The following is a 17,923-nucleotide window of genomic DNA, read 5'->3' on the forward strand; positions in this document are numbered from 1 at the left end:
GTTACTTCCCATTTATCAGTCCAAGCCTGAATGTTGTCCAGGTCTTGCTGCATATGGACACAGACTGCTTCAGTATTTGTGGAGTCGCTAATGATGTGAACATTGTGCAATCGTCAGCAAACATCCCCACTTCTGACCTTATGATGGAGGGAAGGCCATTGATGAAGCAGCTGAGGATGGTTGGGCCTAGGACACTATCCTGAGGTCCTGGGACTGAGATGACTGACCTCTAACAACCACAACCATCTTCCTTTGTGCTAGGTGTGACTCCAGTTTTTCCTGATTCCCATTAACTCCAGTTTTGCTAGAGCTCCTTGGTGCCACATTCAGTCGCATGCTGTCTTGATGTTAAGGGTTGTCACTCTCACGTCACTATTGAAGTTCAGCTCTTTTATCCATGTTTGAACCAAGGCTGTAATGAGGTCAGGAGCTGAGTGGCCCTGACAGAATCCAAACTGAGCATTGGTGAGCAGGTTATTCCTGTGTAAGTGCCGCTCGATAGCACTGTTGACGACCCCTTGCTATGATCGAGAGTACACAGATGTTGCAATAATTGGCTGGTTTAGATTTGTCCTGCTTTTTGTGTACAGGACACACCTGGCCAATTTTCCACATTGCTGGGTAGATGCCAGCATTGTAGCTGTACTGGAACAGCTCGGCTAGAGGTGTGGCTAGTTCTGGACTATTGACGGAGTATTGTCAGGGCCCAAAGCCTTTGCAGTGTCCAGTGCCTTCAGCCATTTCTTGGTATCATGTGGAGTGAATTGAATTGGCTGAAGACAGGCATCTGTGATATGGGGACCTCAAAGGGTGGAGTTGACCCAGATTTGTACAAATTTTGGTAGTGGGCGGGAAAAAAGATATTCTAGCTGCCGGCCGCAATGGCGAGGTTTTGTGCCATATCGTCCCATTCCCGGTGTGTCCTATCACATTAATAATTTATTTGTGGAAAATATGCCGGATTGCTAGCGGGCGGACTTGGATTTGCCCGCCCAGCCATGAAATCAGCTCTGCCTCACTACGGACACCATATTTAAAGCGCACCAGAGCGCAGCCTACTTCATGTCTACTGACCAGGACCGCTCCAGGTGACTGATGGCCCCAAAAGCAAAGAAGGCGGCAGCCCCCAAATATAGTCATGCCTCTCTGGGGAGCCTGCTGGATGCAGTTGAAGGTCACTGCGATGTCCTGTACCCCCACTCTAGCCACAGGAGGTCCACCAGAGTCACCAGTCTGGCCTGGTAGGGGGCAGTGGCAACGATGGTTAGGACCACCGGAGCACAGATGTGGTCAGCCATCCAGTGCAGGAAGAAGATGAATGATCTCATCCGTTCCACCAGGCTAAGTCAACCACCTCATCACTCTCAACTCACACACTCACAAACCCATCACACAGGGATCTCGCACCTCCAGGGACAACCCCACTAACTCTAACGCACACCCTCACATTTCCATCAGGCTCATACCCTCTGTCGCGAATGTCCTCATCCTGTCCATGGCTCCACTCACCACACACACGTTCCACACAGGGCCATGTGTCCTGCTCACACTCTACCCATCTGTTTTTATGCAGGAGAAGCTGGCTCACAACAGCAGGGAGAGGTCCCAGACTGAGGGTGGAGTGGCCCACATTAGACCCCTCACTTACTTTGAGGAGTGTGCCATCGCGCTGACTGGGGATGACGTGAACCGTGCCTGTGGCGACGGTGAGGTTGATAGCGAACACCCTTGTGAGGATCCTGAATCACTTCAACTATCTCTCAACACAACTGTGAGTGCTCTCTCTCCTGTTTTTGACTCTGCTGCCATGCACTAATTATCGCTACTTTGGTTCACAGGGAGCTCTGCCAAGCGGCCGATACCCTCAGCCAGCCAGTCCCTCAGCTCCATGCAGGTCCTCACCACCAGCCAAGAGGACACCTCCTCAATTGAAGAGCTGGAAATAAGCAGCCTGGAAACCCTGTCACAACACTTACCCACACCCTCCACCAGTGCAGAGATGCACAGTTCAGTGGGACCTAGATCTAGAGCAGGCTTGGGTTCACAATTTGGTGTTCACCGCACAGACATGTGTCAGCAGCTGGAGGAGGCAGGTTCAGCCGAGCTCCCGGGCAATCAGAGGACTGCTGGGGAAAAGGCATCTGTTAGGCCATGTCAGATGACGAGCCTCTGGATTTGGCTTTCCAAATCATTGTGAAGAGTCAGCAGAAGGTGGGGCAACATCACGCTGAGCTGTTGGAAGCCCTCAACAGAGTGGCACACAAGTTGGTTAAGTGCATCCACCTGCTTTCTGATGAAGTGAAGCATACAAGTGCATAAATAGAGGTCTGCATGGGAAAGATGGCAGACGCCATGGAGACTGTGGCCTAGAATTACGCAGAGATGCGTGCAGACCTGCACTTCATCATGGTAGCCATGGGCGAGTTCTTGCAATGACAACGTGAAAGGGAAATGGGGCACCTCAATGTCATTCCAACTGCTTCTTTTCCTCAAGGAGCCAGGCCGGGGCCCTTGGGCACACGAAGGGAGGAGCGGCAGCTGGACACCCCTGGATCATCCACTCAGGAATCTCAGAGGCTGTCCACTCCCTCTGAGTCCCCTTTGCCTACGACCCCCTCAACCTGATCCTCTGTCACTGCAGAAGGAGCAGTTGGCCCACTGGAGCAAAAACAGAATTACCTGGAAAAACTCAGCAGGTCTGGCAGCATCGGCGGAGAAGAAAAGAGTTGACATTTCGAGTCCTCATGACCCTTTGACAGAACTTGAGTGAGTCCAAGAAAGAGTTGAAATATAAGCTGGTTTAAGGTGTGTGTGTGTGTGTGTGTGTGTGTGTGTGTGTGTGTGTGTGTGTGTGTGTGTGTGTGTGTGTGTGGGTGTGTGTGTGGGGGGGGTGGTGGGGGGGTGGGGGGGGTGGGGTGGTGGGAGGGGAGAGAGAGAGAGAGAGAGAGAAGTGGAGGGGGTTGGTGTGGTTGCAGGGACAAACAAGCATTGATAGAAGCAGATCATCAAAAGATGTCACAAACAACAGAACAAAAGAACACATAGGTGTTAAAGTTGGTGATATTATCTAAACGAATGTGCTAATTAAGAATGGATGGTAGGGAACTCAAGGTGTAGCTCTAGTGGGGGTGGGGGGAGCATAAAAGATTTAAAAATATTTAAAAATAATGGAAATAGGTGGGAAAAGAAAAATATATATAACTTATTGGAAAAAACAAAAGGAAGGGGGAAACAGAAAGGGGGTGGGGATGGAGGAGGGAGCTCAAGACCTAAAGTTGTTGAATTCAATATTCAGTCCGGAAGGCTGTAAAGTGCCTAGTCGGAAGATGAGGTGTTGTTCCTCCAGTTTGCGTTGGGCTTCACTGGAGGACAGCCAAAGCAAGCCGGGGCCCTCAAGTCCTTGGCTCTCCAGAGAATGCACGCCAAAGTAAGTGGAGGCAACAAGGCCAGGCTGTCTCCACCCCTGCTGCAGATGTCAGGGCAGCACCTAGAAGAAGTGGTAGGCCTAGAAAAGTTAAGAAATTCTGATCACATGTAGTTACCCGGGTGAACACTTTTTTATTCATTTAAGGGATGTGGGCTTCACTGGCTAGGCCAGCAAATATTGTCCACCCCGAATTGCCCTTGAGAAGGTGGTGGTGAGCTGCTTTCTTGAACCACTGCAGTCCAGGTGGTGTAGGTATACCCACAGTGCTGTTAGGGATGGAGTTCCAGGATTTTGACCCAGTGACACTGAAGGAACAGCGATATATTTCCAAGTCAGGATGGTGAGTGGCTTGGAGGGGAACTTCCAGGTGGTGGTGTTCCCATGTATCTGCTGCCTGGCATCAGATTCCCACACCTGACCTCGGACCTCCCCGACCCCCTGACCTCTGGACCCTCTTACTCCTCGACCTCTGGACCCCCACACCCCCATCCCCCCCATCCTCTGGACATCTGCAGTCTCTTCCGTTGCCTGAGGCCACTTCTCCCCCTTCCCCAAGCAAGCTTTAGCCTTGCAGACGTTGATAAGCCAGTCCCGCTTTATGGCTGGTGTGATGGTAGAGACCTGCCCAGGAGCCCCCTAAAAGTGATGTGGTTCTGCCTGTGAAGCCTGGCGCTGATGACTACAAGTGCTGCCCGAAGCAAGGTAGGCAAACAAACCTCATAGCCCCAAGCGAAGTGCAGCTCACCAGGTGCACTTCACTTATGTACAGTTGTGAAACACGTGCCTGGATGATCCCACGTTGGGGGGGTTGATTCTGGTGAGCAGGGCTTATAATGATATGCAGATGTTTTAAAATGAAGCTCCTGACGTCCAGCAGCAGGAAATGTGGCCTGCCGTTGATGGGCTGAGCGGACGATTGCAAATTGGTTTCATGACATCGTGAAACCGATTTTTGGCCTTCCCGCCATTTTGTCTGCTCACGTCTTCCATGATGCCTGATGCCAACGGAGATGGAAAATTCCGGCCTAAGTGTCTGCTATTCACCACCAATGATACCCTCGTGTGTTGGTAAGATAGGGAATTTTATACTCATAGTGGCACTCTGTTCAAAAATCCTACTATTCTTCACTATGATGATAAGGTCAGCAAGTCCATGGCAGGTAAACAAATTGACTCTACTGTGCTGGGACTCCCAGTGTAACCTCTCTGCATTGTGTCGTGGTCAATTTGTTAATTTTATATTGCCTGACGACAAATACTGTAGCTGAGTCGAACTATGTCTGGATCCAGATCACTTGGAAAGCAAGTCAGTACAGTTTACTTCATTATGAACTCTGCTGAATCTCTAGTCTCCTGAACAAAAGTTATGCATAAATGCGCCCAGATCTCCAAAGGTAAGCAAGTAAATCCTGGAATACATACTCATTTCATATTTATACTTTTCAAGTCTGGCTGCTGCCCACATTGATCACATTCCAACTTTCCCCAGCTTCAGTAGAGCAGTATTCAGTGGAGTTTTTCATCATTTCACTCCATACCTATCATTTCCCATCCAGATAGTTATCAAGTTCTTTTGGAGGAGTTAACCAGCAAACCTCAACTACTTTTTGCTGAAAATATCCACTACTGGGTGGGAGGCAGAGGGATTGTGCTTGAGGATTTTTAATCCCTGTTCTTCCACGTTCCCTTTCAAAGCCAAATAGCCTACTTAAATTCTGTCAACTATGCCTGGAATGTATGTAGGACATAGATTTGTCTTCTTTCAGTCTTTTGTCTACAATAGGTTTAGAATGTAAGCTCCCTCCTCATACGCTTGAGTCCCAGAATTCCTGCTGTCACTCATTTCTGAACTGTCACTTGTGCATCAATGCTGTCTTGAAGATAGGATGGCAAAGATTAGAAATGGCCTGACCTGTAATTATGCACAATAAGAATAATGGAATAAAATGTTGAGTCACATGACTTTGAGGTGAACAGTACCAATTGATAAATAGGAATGTTATCTTTAGTCTGATTGTGTATGCTTGAATTCGTGCAGGCGCTTTCACTTATTACAAAAAAGGGGCAGGAGGCTGCAGTGAGTTCAAACTCCATTCTTTAGTATTGACTCCCCTTTTCTGGAGAGGTACAACATTCAACAGCCATGGTTGATAACCATTTATACAAGCTCTTACCTTATACATGATTTGCCATTTCAGTCTGTCTCTTTCCCCCTTTCCTTTGGAAATCTGCAGTTTGGGTGCCCATGTCACCACTCATGGCATCGACTGGGCTGAACTTGAAAATGGCAGGGTTCGAGAGGAAGGAAGACCGTGCAAACTCAAAATTTTTCTGAAATAAGAGATGTTTACATTTTTTAGATGAGGGGAATACTTTATACTTAAAAGCACTCCTCACATACTTTTGTCTTTCAATGATGCATATTATCCCACGGAGTGAACAACAAATAAATGAATGTTTCAATTTTAACTTTAAAACCAGAGCCCCCGGACAGAGTTTTCCATGCCTGCTGATAGGCAGGCATGATAGGTGGCGTGAGCGGACAATATGGAGCAATCGGATTGGTGGTTGGGGTTGGGGACCTGTTAAATACAATGTGCAAGCATTCGGGGTGGGGTGGCTGAGCGAAGTGGCCACGCATTCGGGAAACCCGTATAAAGTGACCATTCCTCTGCAACTGAGACAATTCAGACACAGCACATTAATATGACTGGGGTCGGGCTTCTAGCTTATCTGCCCACTCAAGCAACGCAGAGGCATCAAAGTGCCACCAAGTGCTTCAGAGCTAACACCCCCACCGCCCCCACACCCCCACCCCCCACCCCTCCCACCCTGGCACAGACTGCAAATTCGTGAGCACTTTAGTGGACTGCAGAGCAATTGGGCTGCACATATTGTACACTCTCCTCGCTAAAGCTGGCCATGGATCAGTCTCTGCTGGAGGCGCTCACAGCCCCTTGCAATGTCAGCATCCCAGTTAGGAGCAGTCTACCCCATGTTTCAAGCTAACCGGGTGGCCATGCAGTGCACTAATCTCTAGCCATCCAAGTGTTGGCCAGCACTCTCCGGGAAGTGTTAAGGGGTCATCACACTTAACCAGAACAGGTTCTAAGTACATCCATGCTAACCACATGTCTCTCTTCCATCCTCCAGGAGGAGTACATCAGGATCATGAGACCTGGTAAACTAGCTGTATGCCTAATGGCCTACAGAGAGCAAAGAAGACGGATGAGAGTGACTGAGGCTCCTGGCTGTGCAGGAGCAGCAACCTCAGGAAGAAGTGGGGCTGGGACTCCTGCACATGCCGCCCAAGAGCCACAGCAAGCCATCGCTGGTCGGCGCCTAGTGACACCCAGGGTCTACAGATGCTGCCCTTCATTCCTACAGATGACCAAGAACCAGTATCACCAAAGACTGCGCATGTCTAGGGAATTGGTCACTCACATCTGCCAGTTACTGCAGGACCTGCCGCCAAGGGGACATGAGGGCATCCACTGCCAGTGGCTGTGAAAGTGACTGTAGGACTCAATTTCTATGCCAGTGGCTCCTTTCAGGGCTCCACAAGTGACCTCTGTGGGATCTTTTGGGCCTCCACCCACAAATGCATCCATAACATCATGGATGCCATCTTTGCGAGGGCACACAACTTTGTGCATTTTACCTGGGACCAGGACAGCCAGGCTGCAAGAGTGTTGAATTTGCCCAGGTCTCGGGTTTCCCACAGGTGCACACCGACTATACTTATGTGGCGCTCAGATCTTCATCATAACGCACGGTGGACTACATCAACCATAAGGGCTTTCATTCGCTGAATGTGCAGCTGGTGTGCGATCACCAGAATCGCATCCTGCAGGTCTGCGCACTGTTTCCAGGGAGTGTGCACGACTCCTACATCCTCAGTCAGTCACTGATCCCTGGAGTCTTCCATGGCCCACAGAAGCTGCAGGGTTGTCTCCTCAGCGACAAGGGCTACCCACAGAGGCCGTGGCTGATGACACCTCTGCGGCGGCCTCGAACTGCAGCAGAGCGACGGTATAATGAGGCTCATGCTGCAACCCGCAACTTGGTGGAGCAAACCATTGGGATGCTGAAGATGAGGTTCTAGTGCCTGGACTGGTCTGGAGGAGCCCTGCAATATGGTCCACAGATCATGCATCATCGTCGTCTGCTGCGCCATTTACAACCTGGTGCTCCAATAGGAAGATGAGCTGGCTAAGGAGGAGATGGAGGAGCTGCACGTCTCCTCCAATGTGGAGGACACTGATGGGGATGAGGGTGAGGAGATCCTCGGAGACAACAATGATGGAGGTAAGGCCCTCACACTGGCTAGACAAGGCAGGCACGTTCAGGAGGCCCTCACAGCTGCTAGATTTGTGAAGGATGATGACAACATGCAGTGAGGAGACACCATAGTTCCTCACATCGCATTTGTGAATGTTTGACTCCAGTCTGGCTAATGGCAGTGCGAATACCCTCTGTGAGAATGCTCCTGTCTTAGAGAGGTGATGGAGGCCCTAATAGTTGCTCGATTCCAGGAAGATAATGACAACATGCAGTGAGGACTCTCCATAGATCTTCACACAGCCTCTGAGAATGCCTGACTCCTGTCTGGCTGAGGGCAGCTCACTTGTGCTCCATGATCAGGGTCAAAACATAGGGATGCAGCTGATGCTTTGTCTGCCTTCAGCACCTGAGCCTTTCAGGAGCTGGAGCACAGCATCAGTAGTCACAGACGCTGGAGATGGGGGCCAGCCCCTCCTTATAGGTACTGAGAGCACATCGAGAGAATGAGAGAACTCTATGGTACCTGCCCACTACATTCTGGCAACAATGACAAGCACCGCCGAGGTGCAGGCATCAGTAATGTTTCCAGTGAGTGTAAGGCTGGACCATCACTTTGGTCTGAAGGCTGCACGTAGCACAGGGAAGAGGCCTCAGACTGAGACACCTGCCTTTATCTTGTGCAGAAAGGTTTTACATCTGGTTAATATGAACACTGCTCATTAGAACAAGGAGCCACGGGCAGGGAGACATTCTTGGGAGTTTATTGACAATAGTGAACAGAATGTACACAGCCCAGGCTGTGCAACTAATTCTCCTTAACTGTCCTAACCCTGCCGCTACATTTTGGTGCTCCCCGGACATCCACAGAGGAAGTGGAGGCAGGCTGCTGACTGCGACATCCTGTGATGACTTTGGCAGGCGTCCTCTGGACGGCTGAGACTTGGAAGGCCCCGGCCTGCTTTCGGGGTCCTGCTGTGTGGCAGTGGTACCTTCCTTGGCCTGTGGAGCTGGAGCTGCTGAGGTCACAAGAAGAGGGGAGTTGGATAGGCCGGACACTCTCAGGGCCACCTGGGTGGATGGGCATGGAGTTTGTACTTGCTGATCCTCCTCCCTATGGGTGGCCGGGAACCCCAGGCTTACTCCTTGAGAAGAGGTAGCTGGAGTGAGATCAAGCTGCTTGGCACCCCTCTTGTGTACACACTTTTGGAGCCCAAATATGGCATCAGCAATGGAGTTGAGCCCACACAGCAATGCAAGAGCGAGGTCCTGGGCCAAGGTCTCCATGGTGGCTACCATCCTACCAGTGTTGATCTCGGAGTGTTGGCATCCCGGTGCTATCACCTCAGCCTGAAGGTGGATGGGCTCCTCCATCGTGCCTTGCAATCTGAGGAATGTAGTGGACATCCCCTCCTGATGTTCCTGAGCTTGCCTTTGCTGTTCCAGCAACTGAGACATGACCGAATCCAAAGGCTCATTGTCTGACTCAACCTCAGCAAATTTCTGGCTTCCAGTAGTCTTCCGTGTGCCAGACACTGGGAAGTCCCTGTTGCCACCTGCTGTGGATCAGGCAGTGCGATGTGCTCACCAGATTGTGATCCCAAGGCTATTCTAAAGCTAGTCCCACCGAGGTGTGTGTCTCTGCGCTGGTGGAGGGTGTGGGTTAGCGTTGTGACAGGAATTCAGGGAGGGTGCCTCCAGATTCCTCTTCAGAGGTTTCTTTGAGGCTTGATTGGAGGCCCTGGGTCATGGATTCTGTCAGCTGTTTGGCAGATGTGCCTGTGAAAGCAAGGAGAGATAATTAGTGCATGGCAGTGGCCTGTGAAAGAGGACACATCACTCATGGCATGGTTGTCTGATGAATGTTCACTACTGGATCCTCACTTGGTAGAGCACTGCTGACCTCACTGTCAGCCAGGTGGATGTCTCTGTTTGCAAAGTCCATGAGGACCTTGATTTCGGGCATTCCACCACCAGTCTATGAACTCTCTCTTTCTTGTGATGTCCCAGCTTGTTCTGAATGGATAAGATGGAGAAAGTGTAAGCAGGACACTTGCCGGGCCAGATGATAGATGTGCCTGACCTGTGTGGCTGGTGAGTGGTCCCATGGATGGGATGAGGACAATGAAGGCATGTGTGAGAGAGTGAATGGTGATGTCCTTTGAACTGTCAGTGAGTCAGGGCCCTTTGGATGTGTGCTGGGTTTGTGAGTGTGTGAGTTGAGAGTAATGAAAAGAGTGACTTACCCTGGTGGAACGGAAGAGATCATTCATCCTCTTGTGGCACTGGGTGGCTGTCCTCTTCTGAAGGGCATTGGTGCTGACTACTGCTTGCACCACCTCCCAAGCCAGATTGGTCACATTACTGCCCATCCAGCGGCCAGAGCTGGGGTACAGGACATCCTGGTGGGCCTTCATGGCATCCAGCAGTCGTTCGAGTTACCCATCATTAAACCGGGGGGCTGCAGTCTCCTTACCTTTGAGGGCCGTGCCTCCTGGGCAGCAGTGGTGAGCTGGAAGCGATGAGTGCTGACCTTTAAAGATGGTGCCTGGCATGATGCAATGGCGGGGTGATCACAGGTGGGCGAATGAGGAGCCTGCCTGCCATGGAGATGACGTGTTTCCCGGGAGTGCATAAATAATGAGTCCGGCTTGGGACGATATGGAGTGAAAACTCACCATCACCGTCAGCGGGCACTTACTGCAAACTTGGGGAAATTCTGCCCCTTGTCACTTGCTAATTTTAAACTATTGACCAATTAAATTAAATTTCTTCATCTACATTTGCAAAGTTGTAATGGCATCTATAGATTTTCAGTGGCTTTTAATGTGCAACTATTTAAATTATTTATCTTAAATACTGCTATCTTAATATTTTAGTGAGGGTACTAGCATGTTTTTCAAACAGATAATGCCTCAATTAAAGTAATAGAGTTTTAGACAAATTTTTTAAGCTTTCATGTGTTGGTATCCCATGAATAATTTTGGCCGACGGTCAGGAAATTCCTCTGAACTATTCCCATTTCACCAGCATTATTCAACCGGAGTAGGGTAGAAACATCCCGCTTTTGCATTCTCATGTTTTCAGTAATTTATGTTTAGCTTTTGATTCCTTTTCTAATTTTTTTTTTCTATTTTAATATTATCTATTTTTATGTTTCAATTATCTATTTTTATTTCTTACTTTCCAAGTGTGGATGTTAAAACATCATGCTTTCTCCTTTGCTGCAGATTCATACAACCATGCATAAAATTACAAAGCGTTTCTTGATTGTGAGAGAATAATTTAATGATCATGCTGCTGTAGGTTTATTTTGTCCATTTCTCACTAATGCTTTGAGGCATTATATTCATTTTGATTTCCAGTTTTCCAGGTAGTTGTTAACTAGCCTCATTTAATTTAATTACAATAAATACCTTCCATTTTATTTTTTGCTTCAGTTTGCTTTGAAAAGCATATCATGTGGCCACACTTACAGGAATGATTGTGTGGCTAGGCACAGTTAATATAAATTTTTTAGTTGACTTAAGTGTCAAAACAAAATGGAATATTTCTTTTTCAAAATGGAACGTGAGAAGGTGGTGGAGTGGTGTATTATACTGGACTGCCAGTATCCTATACATAAAACGGTCAGCTATCTATATATGTATAGTGACTATATTTCTTCACATGCTATTATGAGAAGAAATCCAAGCCCCTTTGCCATTGTGAAGGAGCAAGGATTAAAGGGACATCATTTATGTGACTAACTGATAGTGACTGGGCAAACATTGGCAGAGATCTGGGAGAAATTTGCCTACCTTCCTTGTCAGTCAAGATTTGGGGTTTGTTGGAAGTGGAGAAGAAAATATCTTCCTTCAATTACCATATCAAAGAATATGCTAAGTTTGAAGTCTTTGGCATTAACACTTAATTAATTTTTTAAATCCATTTTTACTAGCCAGGCTTTGATTACCTTGAAAATTTCATCATTTCTAGGTAGCTTGCCAAAAATATTTATTTCAGTGAAGTATGGTTGTGCTATCTTTAGGCATACTCATTCAGCATGTTTTAAGCAGAAAAAAAAATGAGAAGAGAACAGAAGCGAAGGAAACTTGCGAACAGAGCAAAAATGCAAATAGGAATCGAAAATGCAATATAAAAGGCAAGTGCTTTAGCAATATTTCTCAAGAGTTACCAAAAGTCATGAGTTCAATTCAGTGCCAGCTAATAATCATTGCTTGTATCAACTGTACGAAAAGAGGAAGTTTGCAAACCTGGTTCATAGCCGAGCACCATTTGCTGCACTTTGCTTGGAATCTAATGGCTGTTTCTCTGTCGCAGGTGTAAGTCTGGTTGGCAGGGAGAGCTGTGTGATAAGTGCATTCCGTTTCCTGGCTGTTTACATGGGACCTGCACCAAATCTTGGGAGTGTGTATGTAAGGAGGGCTGGGCAGGCAGCCTCTGCGACACAGGTCTGTTGATTCTTGCTGCATCATGCAAATACAAAAGAAAAACCATAAAATACAGTTCATAAATTAAAAACAACTGGAAAATATCCAGAATTGTATATCCAGAATCAACAATTTGGGCTGTCAAAACTTATCAGTAAATTTATTTTTAAGGGAACTTTTAAGTTTGAAGACTGAAACTTCCCTAGAAATATTCACATGAACTTTTAACAAAGGTGCGTTAATATGAGCTTTGTTTTCCATTTCTAGTATTTTCTTCCATATTGTTAACATTTTATAGCATTTTAGAAGTTAGAGACAGAAGTGCATCCTTAACTGGAGCTGTATCTTCTTTAATACAATTTCTCCATCCTTTAACTTTGTTATATTTTTCTTCTTTAAATATATTTGAGCTTCTATCCCAATGATACTTATGGTAAATTAATCTAATAGCTCTGTGTGAAAAAATCTACCTTCTTTAATTATTCTGATTATAATGCTGATTATATACACCATTCACCAAATTATCAATCAGTTGAAGCAATCTTTCAATTATTTATCCTCAAGACTATTCTTATTTTAAAAACTTCTCACCCTTTAGCCATTTCCAATTCACTGAAAATATGATTGATTGCTTAAAGCTTATTGTCCAGATATTTCCCGAGAATAATAAAACTGTGTTTCGGATATTAATCTTCAGACTAATAAAGCCTTGCTGCTCCTTCAAATTGCACCCTCTCGCTGTCTCCTTTTGGGGCAGGTGCCTCTTTAGTACCTCTACATGCTTAAATCACCCACCCTCTTTATGTTAATGACCCCATTCATGCGATTTGGGACCGAGTCAAGGCCCTTTCAGCATGGTGGATGGAGATACTGCCATTCATGACCTTCTGCCTCCTTAAAATAGCTTGTGAATCTTTTGGCTGAAGAGGTTTAACCACACCAGGACAATAATTTTCTATGTCACTCCTTTTCTTTCACCAATAGAGGTGTAATATTTTCCATCCTCCTGTCCTTTGGGACAAATCCTGTTTTAAAAGACATTAGAACCTTTTGGCTTGTGCTTCCACTGTGTCCTCCCCAAGCTTCCTCAGATTCTGGGATTCATGCCAGCTGGATCAAATGACCTTTCTATTTTTAGTTCCATTCAATGGTTTAGCTTCTAGTAACCTGAAACATTTCTATTTGATCCCATAAATGAAGCTACAGCCTTCTTTCATTATTTAATGCCCCAAAACACCACTGTAATACCAGTAAATGTAAATGTTTTTTATTAATAGGAAGAAAATTTGTTCTGACTTTTGCATAGTACATGGACAAGGAGACTCTTAGACAGCATACTAGCAAATGATTAAATGTTATTGTATACAATTCAACCATGTCGTAGAAATTATGGGATCTCTAGGCAGATTTTGGAGCAATTGTTTTGTTTCATTTATTTCTGTGTCCCAGCTTCCATGAGATAAAAAAAGGGGCGTTATACTTCAGTTGTACAAAGCCTTGGTCAGGCCCCATCTGGAGTACTGCATTCAGTTTTAGGCCTCACACCTCAGGAAGGGTATAATTTCCTTGGAGAGATGTTATTGCAGATTCAAAATAATACCAGGGATAAAAGGGTTAATTTGTGAGGACATGCTGTGTATGCTTATCTTGTATTTCCTTTAGTTGTGGAAGATTGAGGAGTGATCTGATCAAAGTGTTAAAAATGTTAAAATGATTTGATAAGGTAGATAGTGAGAAACTAATGACTGTGATGGGGAATCAGGAACAAGGGGTCATGACCTTAAAATTAGAGTCAGGTCATTCAGGTACAAAATCAGAATGCACCTTTTCATACAAAAAGTAGTATAAATCTGGAACTCTCTACCAAATGACTGTGGACATTGGGTTATTGGAGCTTGGAAAATTGAGATCGAGATCAAAGAATAATGAGCTTATTACAAGGGTTAATAGATGTCAAACAAGGCTCGCACTCCCCTGCAAGCTGTATAAACATTGTGAGCTAAGTGCACTAGTCATTCTTGGAGCCTGGCCAAGGATTCATGATAGGTCACCTGGCAACTGTATCAATAGATTTATATGTCCGTTTTCCTAGACAGTCTCATTATGAATGCTTGGCTGAGCTCCAATAATGACTAATGCACTCAGCTCAGCTCAGCAGCCAATGTTTATACCGCTTGCAGGGGAGTGAGAGCTTTGTTTGATAGACATTTCCAGCACCTTCTAATAAGTTACATTTTCTTTGATGTGATTTGTGTGATTATTTACACAAGATTACAAGGTGTGAAGTAGAAAGCAACTTCTGACATTGACACTGAATAGATGTGATTAGTTGACAGCTTTTGACGAAGGTAGAGGGGGCCAATGTATTTCAATGAGAATGTTGAATTGATGATTTTTTTGGCTGATGACGCAGGTCCAGTCTTCCCCTGCAGGTCTAGTCTTCCCCCGACTCCTCTGAAAGACAGTGAACCATGCAGAAGGAGCCTAACTCCACCAAAATTGTGTGGGATATGGGTAAGTGGGGGTGCAAGTTGAGCTGCCCACCCTCTCAATGGAGCCAGCCAGGGCAGGATTGCTGTGTGTATCACAGAATCACAGAATCACACAGTGCATAAGAGGCCCTTCAGCCCATCGAGCCTGCACCGACACGTGAGAAACACCTGCCTAATCCCATAGTATAGGCTTGCTACCCACACTATTATCCCATGCTGGTGAAAATTGCTGGAAATGGGAATGGGGGCAGGAATCCTGGAACTGGGTCCTGCCTGGCATTTTTAAAAGCTTCCTGAATGAGCCTGACTCAGTGAACATCCGGGCCAATATTTCAGGCCAACGACCTTTTTTCAGAAGTGGAAAAAGTTAGAATTATGGCATCTTGTATTTGCCCAACCTCTCCCCAAGGATGCTGCCTGAACTGCTGAGTATTCCCAGCATTCTCCAACCTTATTTCAGATTTCAAACATCTGCAGTATTTGTTTTTTATATTAGCTGTTTACGTTGGCATGGTTACAGGAGTCCTGAGGATATCAGCATTTTTAGTGTGTGATTTACAGCTGCAAATCAACATAATGAAGGTATTCAAATAGTAGCTCAAAACACAGGCACATCCCTAAACAGTCACTTGATTATTTGAAGCAAATGATTGCAGACATTGGAAATCTAAAATTAAAACAGAAAATGCTGGAGAGACTCAGCAGGTTAGGCAGCATTTGTGTAGAGAGAAACATAGGCCAGGATTTTACAGTTGGTGTGCGGGGGTGGGCCCGACATGCCGGCACGTAAAATGACACGCGATGACATTGGGCACGTGTCCTGATGTCGTCACACTGTCGCAATATTTCATTCGGCGGGCACGCGCCAGAGTCGGCTTCCCGCCCGCCAATAATTGAAACGCCTATTAAGGCCATTGATGAAGTAGTTATTTTCAAGTTTACGCTGCCCGTCAAACCTTACGGTTGGCGGGCGGGCGAAAAGGCCAAGTGGCCATTACGTTTTTTAGGAAACCTCATCCACTAACGGGATGAGGTTTCCTAAAGCTTTTACGAATTAAATAAAAACTTTTTCTGAAAAATAAAAACAAGTCCCATCTCATGTGACACAGTCACACGAGGGGATGTTTCATTAAATTTTTATTGCATTTATTTATTTTTTTCAAAAGTGCTTCAATCTCCTGATGGACCCAGCTCTCCCTCCTCCCCGTCTGCACAGGTAGCACTGAATGCTACCGCTCACGCATTACGCTAGGCGGGCCTTAATTAGCCCACCCACGTAAAATGGCAGTGCGGAGCCCATTGTGGGCAGCGATCGACTCCACGATCACCCCTGCCTGCACCCATCAAGCCCACCCGATGCGGGAAAAATTCAGGCCATAGGCTTAATGCATCTGGTGAAAGACCATTGACCTGAAATGTTAACCCCAACTTCCTGCAGTGTTTTAAGCATTTTCAATTTTAATGTTATTACTTAAATATATGTGATTGTATAATATTTTCCATTTAATCATTATCCTACTGTGAAGGACATATTCCTAATTTAACTCCTAATTTTTAGTCTATGAAAATTTTGAAACTTGGTTTCTGCCCATTCTGAGTACCATACTATTAACCTGACTTGCAGACAGAATTCAGACAGAGCAGGCTGGTACACAACAGCACTCAGCCAGTAATGACTTTTCCTTGATTTAATGTTCCCTGAGTGACAGCATCCCCATGCCACCACTCTTATGTGCATCATTACAAATGGCAGCTGATGTTGGGAGGGTTTCCCTGGTGCGAGGGAAGAACTAAAATGCTAGGGGTAATTTTAACACTGACCAATTTTGTATAACACCGATATCGTATCAGGCATCCATTATGCATAGATCTCAATTTTCATTCCTATTGAAATTAATGGAAAGAGTCTTGCTGCTTCCAGGAAGATTTGAAGAAAAGCAGAAAAGTAACTAGATAGCTGGAAGCCAGAGAAAGGAAGCCATACCTGATTGCCCAGAACTTTCAATTGCTAAATGTTCACCCGCCAAAAAAAAGTCATTCCATACTGTCTGTTTTTGTTTCCACGCCCTTACAAAGTCCATCATTGTCAAAGACTTCTGTCAGCTTCCTTCATAAGACAGAAGTCTGCATATGTGGTATAATCATCTAAACCCCAACAAAAAGAAACTACGCACAGAAATGAACTCAGAGCTCTGCAATGGATACTGAGTGCCCTTGACTCATGTTCACTGACCAGTTATCCCTAAGACGGCAACTGTGGTTCTATTTACATCATAGGACTCCAAGTTCCAAATTAAAAGGGGTCTATTGCCTGAATCAGGGTGGTGATGTAACAGCCACATACACGTACCATTAAAATGGTGCTGGCCACTGACCCCATTTTGAGACCATTACAGCTCATTAACATCAGGCAAAGGGCAAAATCAACCCTTATGAGTGGTAGAGGATTAGCACTTTGACTTGCCTTGACCACTCTTGTGTGGTCATTGAGCTGCTTCCTGCTCTGTGTGGTAGTTCTTGGGACTTACTCCATCTGCCAATTCCCTCACTAGTTACCTGCACTACTTACTTACAGAGATTATTGCCTCTCTCTCAACAGTGTGCCTCTTCTGGCCTCACTTATGCTTCTTACACCTCCAGTGATGTACCTGAGAAACAGGGAGCTCTTCCAGCTGCTGATCTTTCCTCAACCCCTCAACTCAAAATTGCTGCCGCTGATCAAGAAGTGATGTCTGGCTGTATCCTGTATTTCCCTGATGCCAACGGTCGATCAGGAGTGACATTGTACGGCAAATGTCTCTGGAAGGAAACTGCCAGGGTTTAGTGATGGATAATTCATATGTGTGAGTGGTATTCCCACTCCTCTGCTAAGAATTCAAACTAGCTCAAAAAAAATCTGTAATTTCTGTCATGGTCAGTTCTTGCTATTAGGTTGATTATTTTTGAGATTTCAAGTTAGATCTTAATAACAGACTGATTTAAAATGTCATGTATTCTTTCTAAAAATATGAAATTCCCTTCAGCGCTATGATGATCTATGATTTTTAAGGGCATTCTGAGGGAAGTATAGGCAAGCCACAGTTTTAAAACTCTGCCGTCCTCAACTGTACCTGCGTATAATCTCATGCATATTGAATGATTTATATGTATTCGTTCAGGTGCCTTTAACAAGGTGCATTAGTAAATATTGAGTTATTCTTCACGTAAAATAATTTGAATTAATAACCATTAAAAACTGAACACCTCCTTTCTTTATGTATTTATATTCATGAATGTTTTCTGTGTTTTAA

At 45.7% G+C, this 17,923-nt stretch overlaps 1 protein-coding gene across 1 annotated transcript in view; it reads left to right on the forward strand.

The window, feature by feature from the left end:
- The window catches only part of LOC121292349 (protein delta homolog 1), a 34,808-nt gene that overhangs the window by 14,165 nt on the left and 2,720 nt on the right, over positions 1-17,923 (forward strand). The window contains exon 3 of the mRNA XM_041214201.1: positions 12,032-12,162. Coding sequence (XP_041070135.1) covers positions 12,032-12,162 — 131 coding nt within the window. The remainder of the gene's footprint in view (positions 1-12,031; positions 12,163-17,923) is intronic.

This window comes from Carcharodon carcharias, chromosome 20 (assembly GCF_017639515.1).
Source record: "Carcharodon carcharias isolate sCarCar2 chromosome 20, sCarCar2.pri, whole genome shotgun sequence".
Taxonomy (NCBI): Eukaryota; Metazoa; Chordata; class Chondrichthyes; order Lamniformes; family Lamnidae; genus Carcharodon; species Carcharodon carcharias.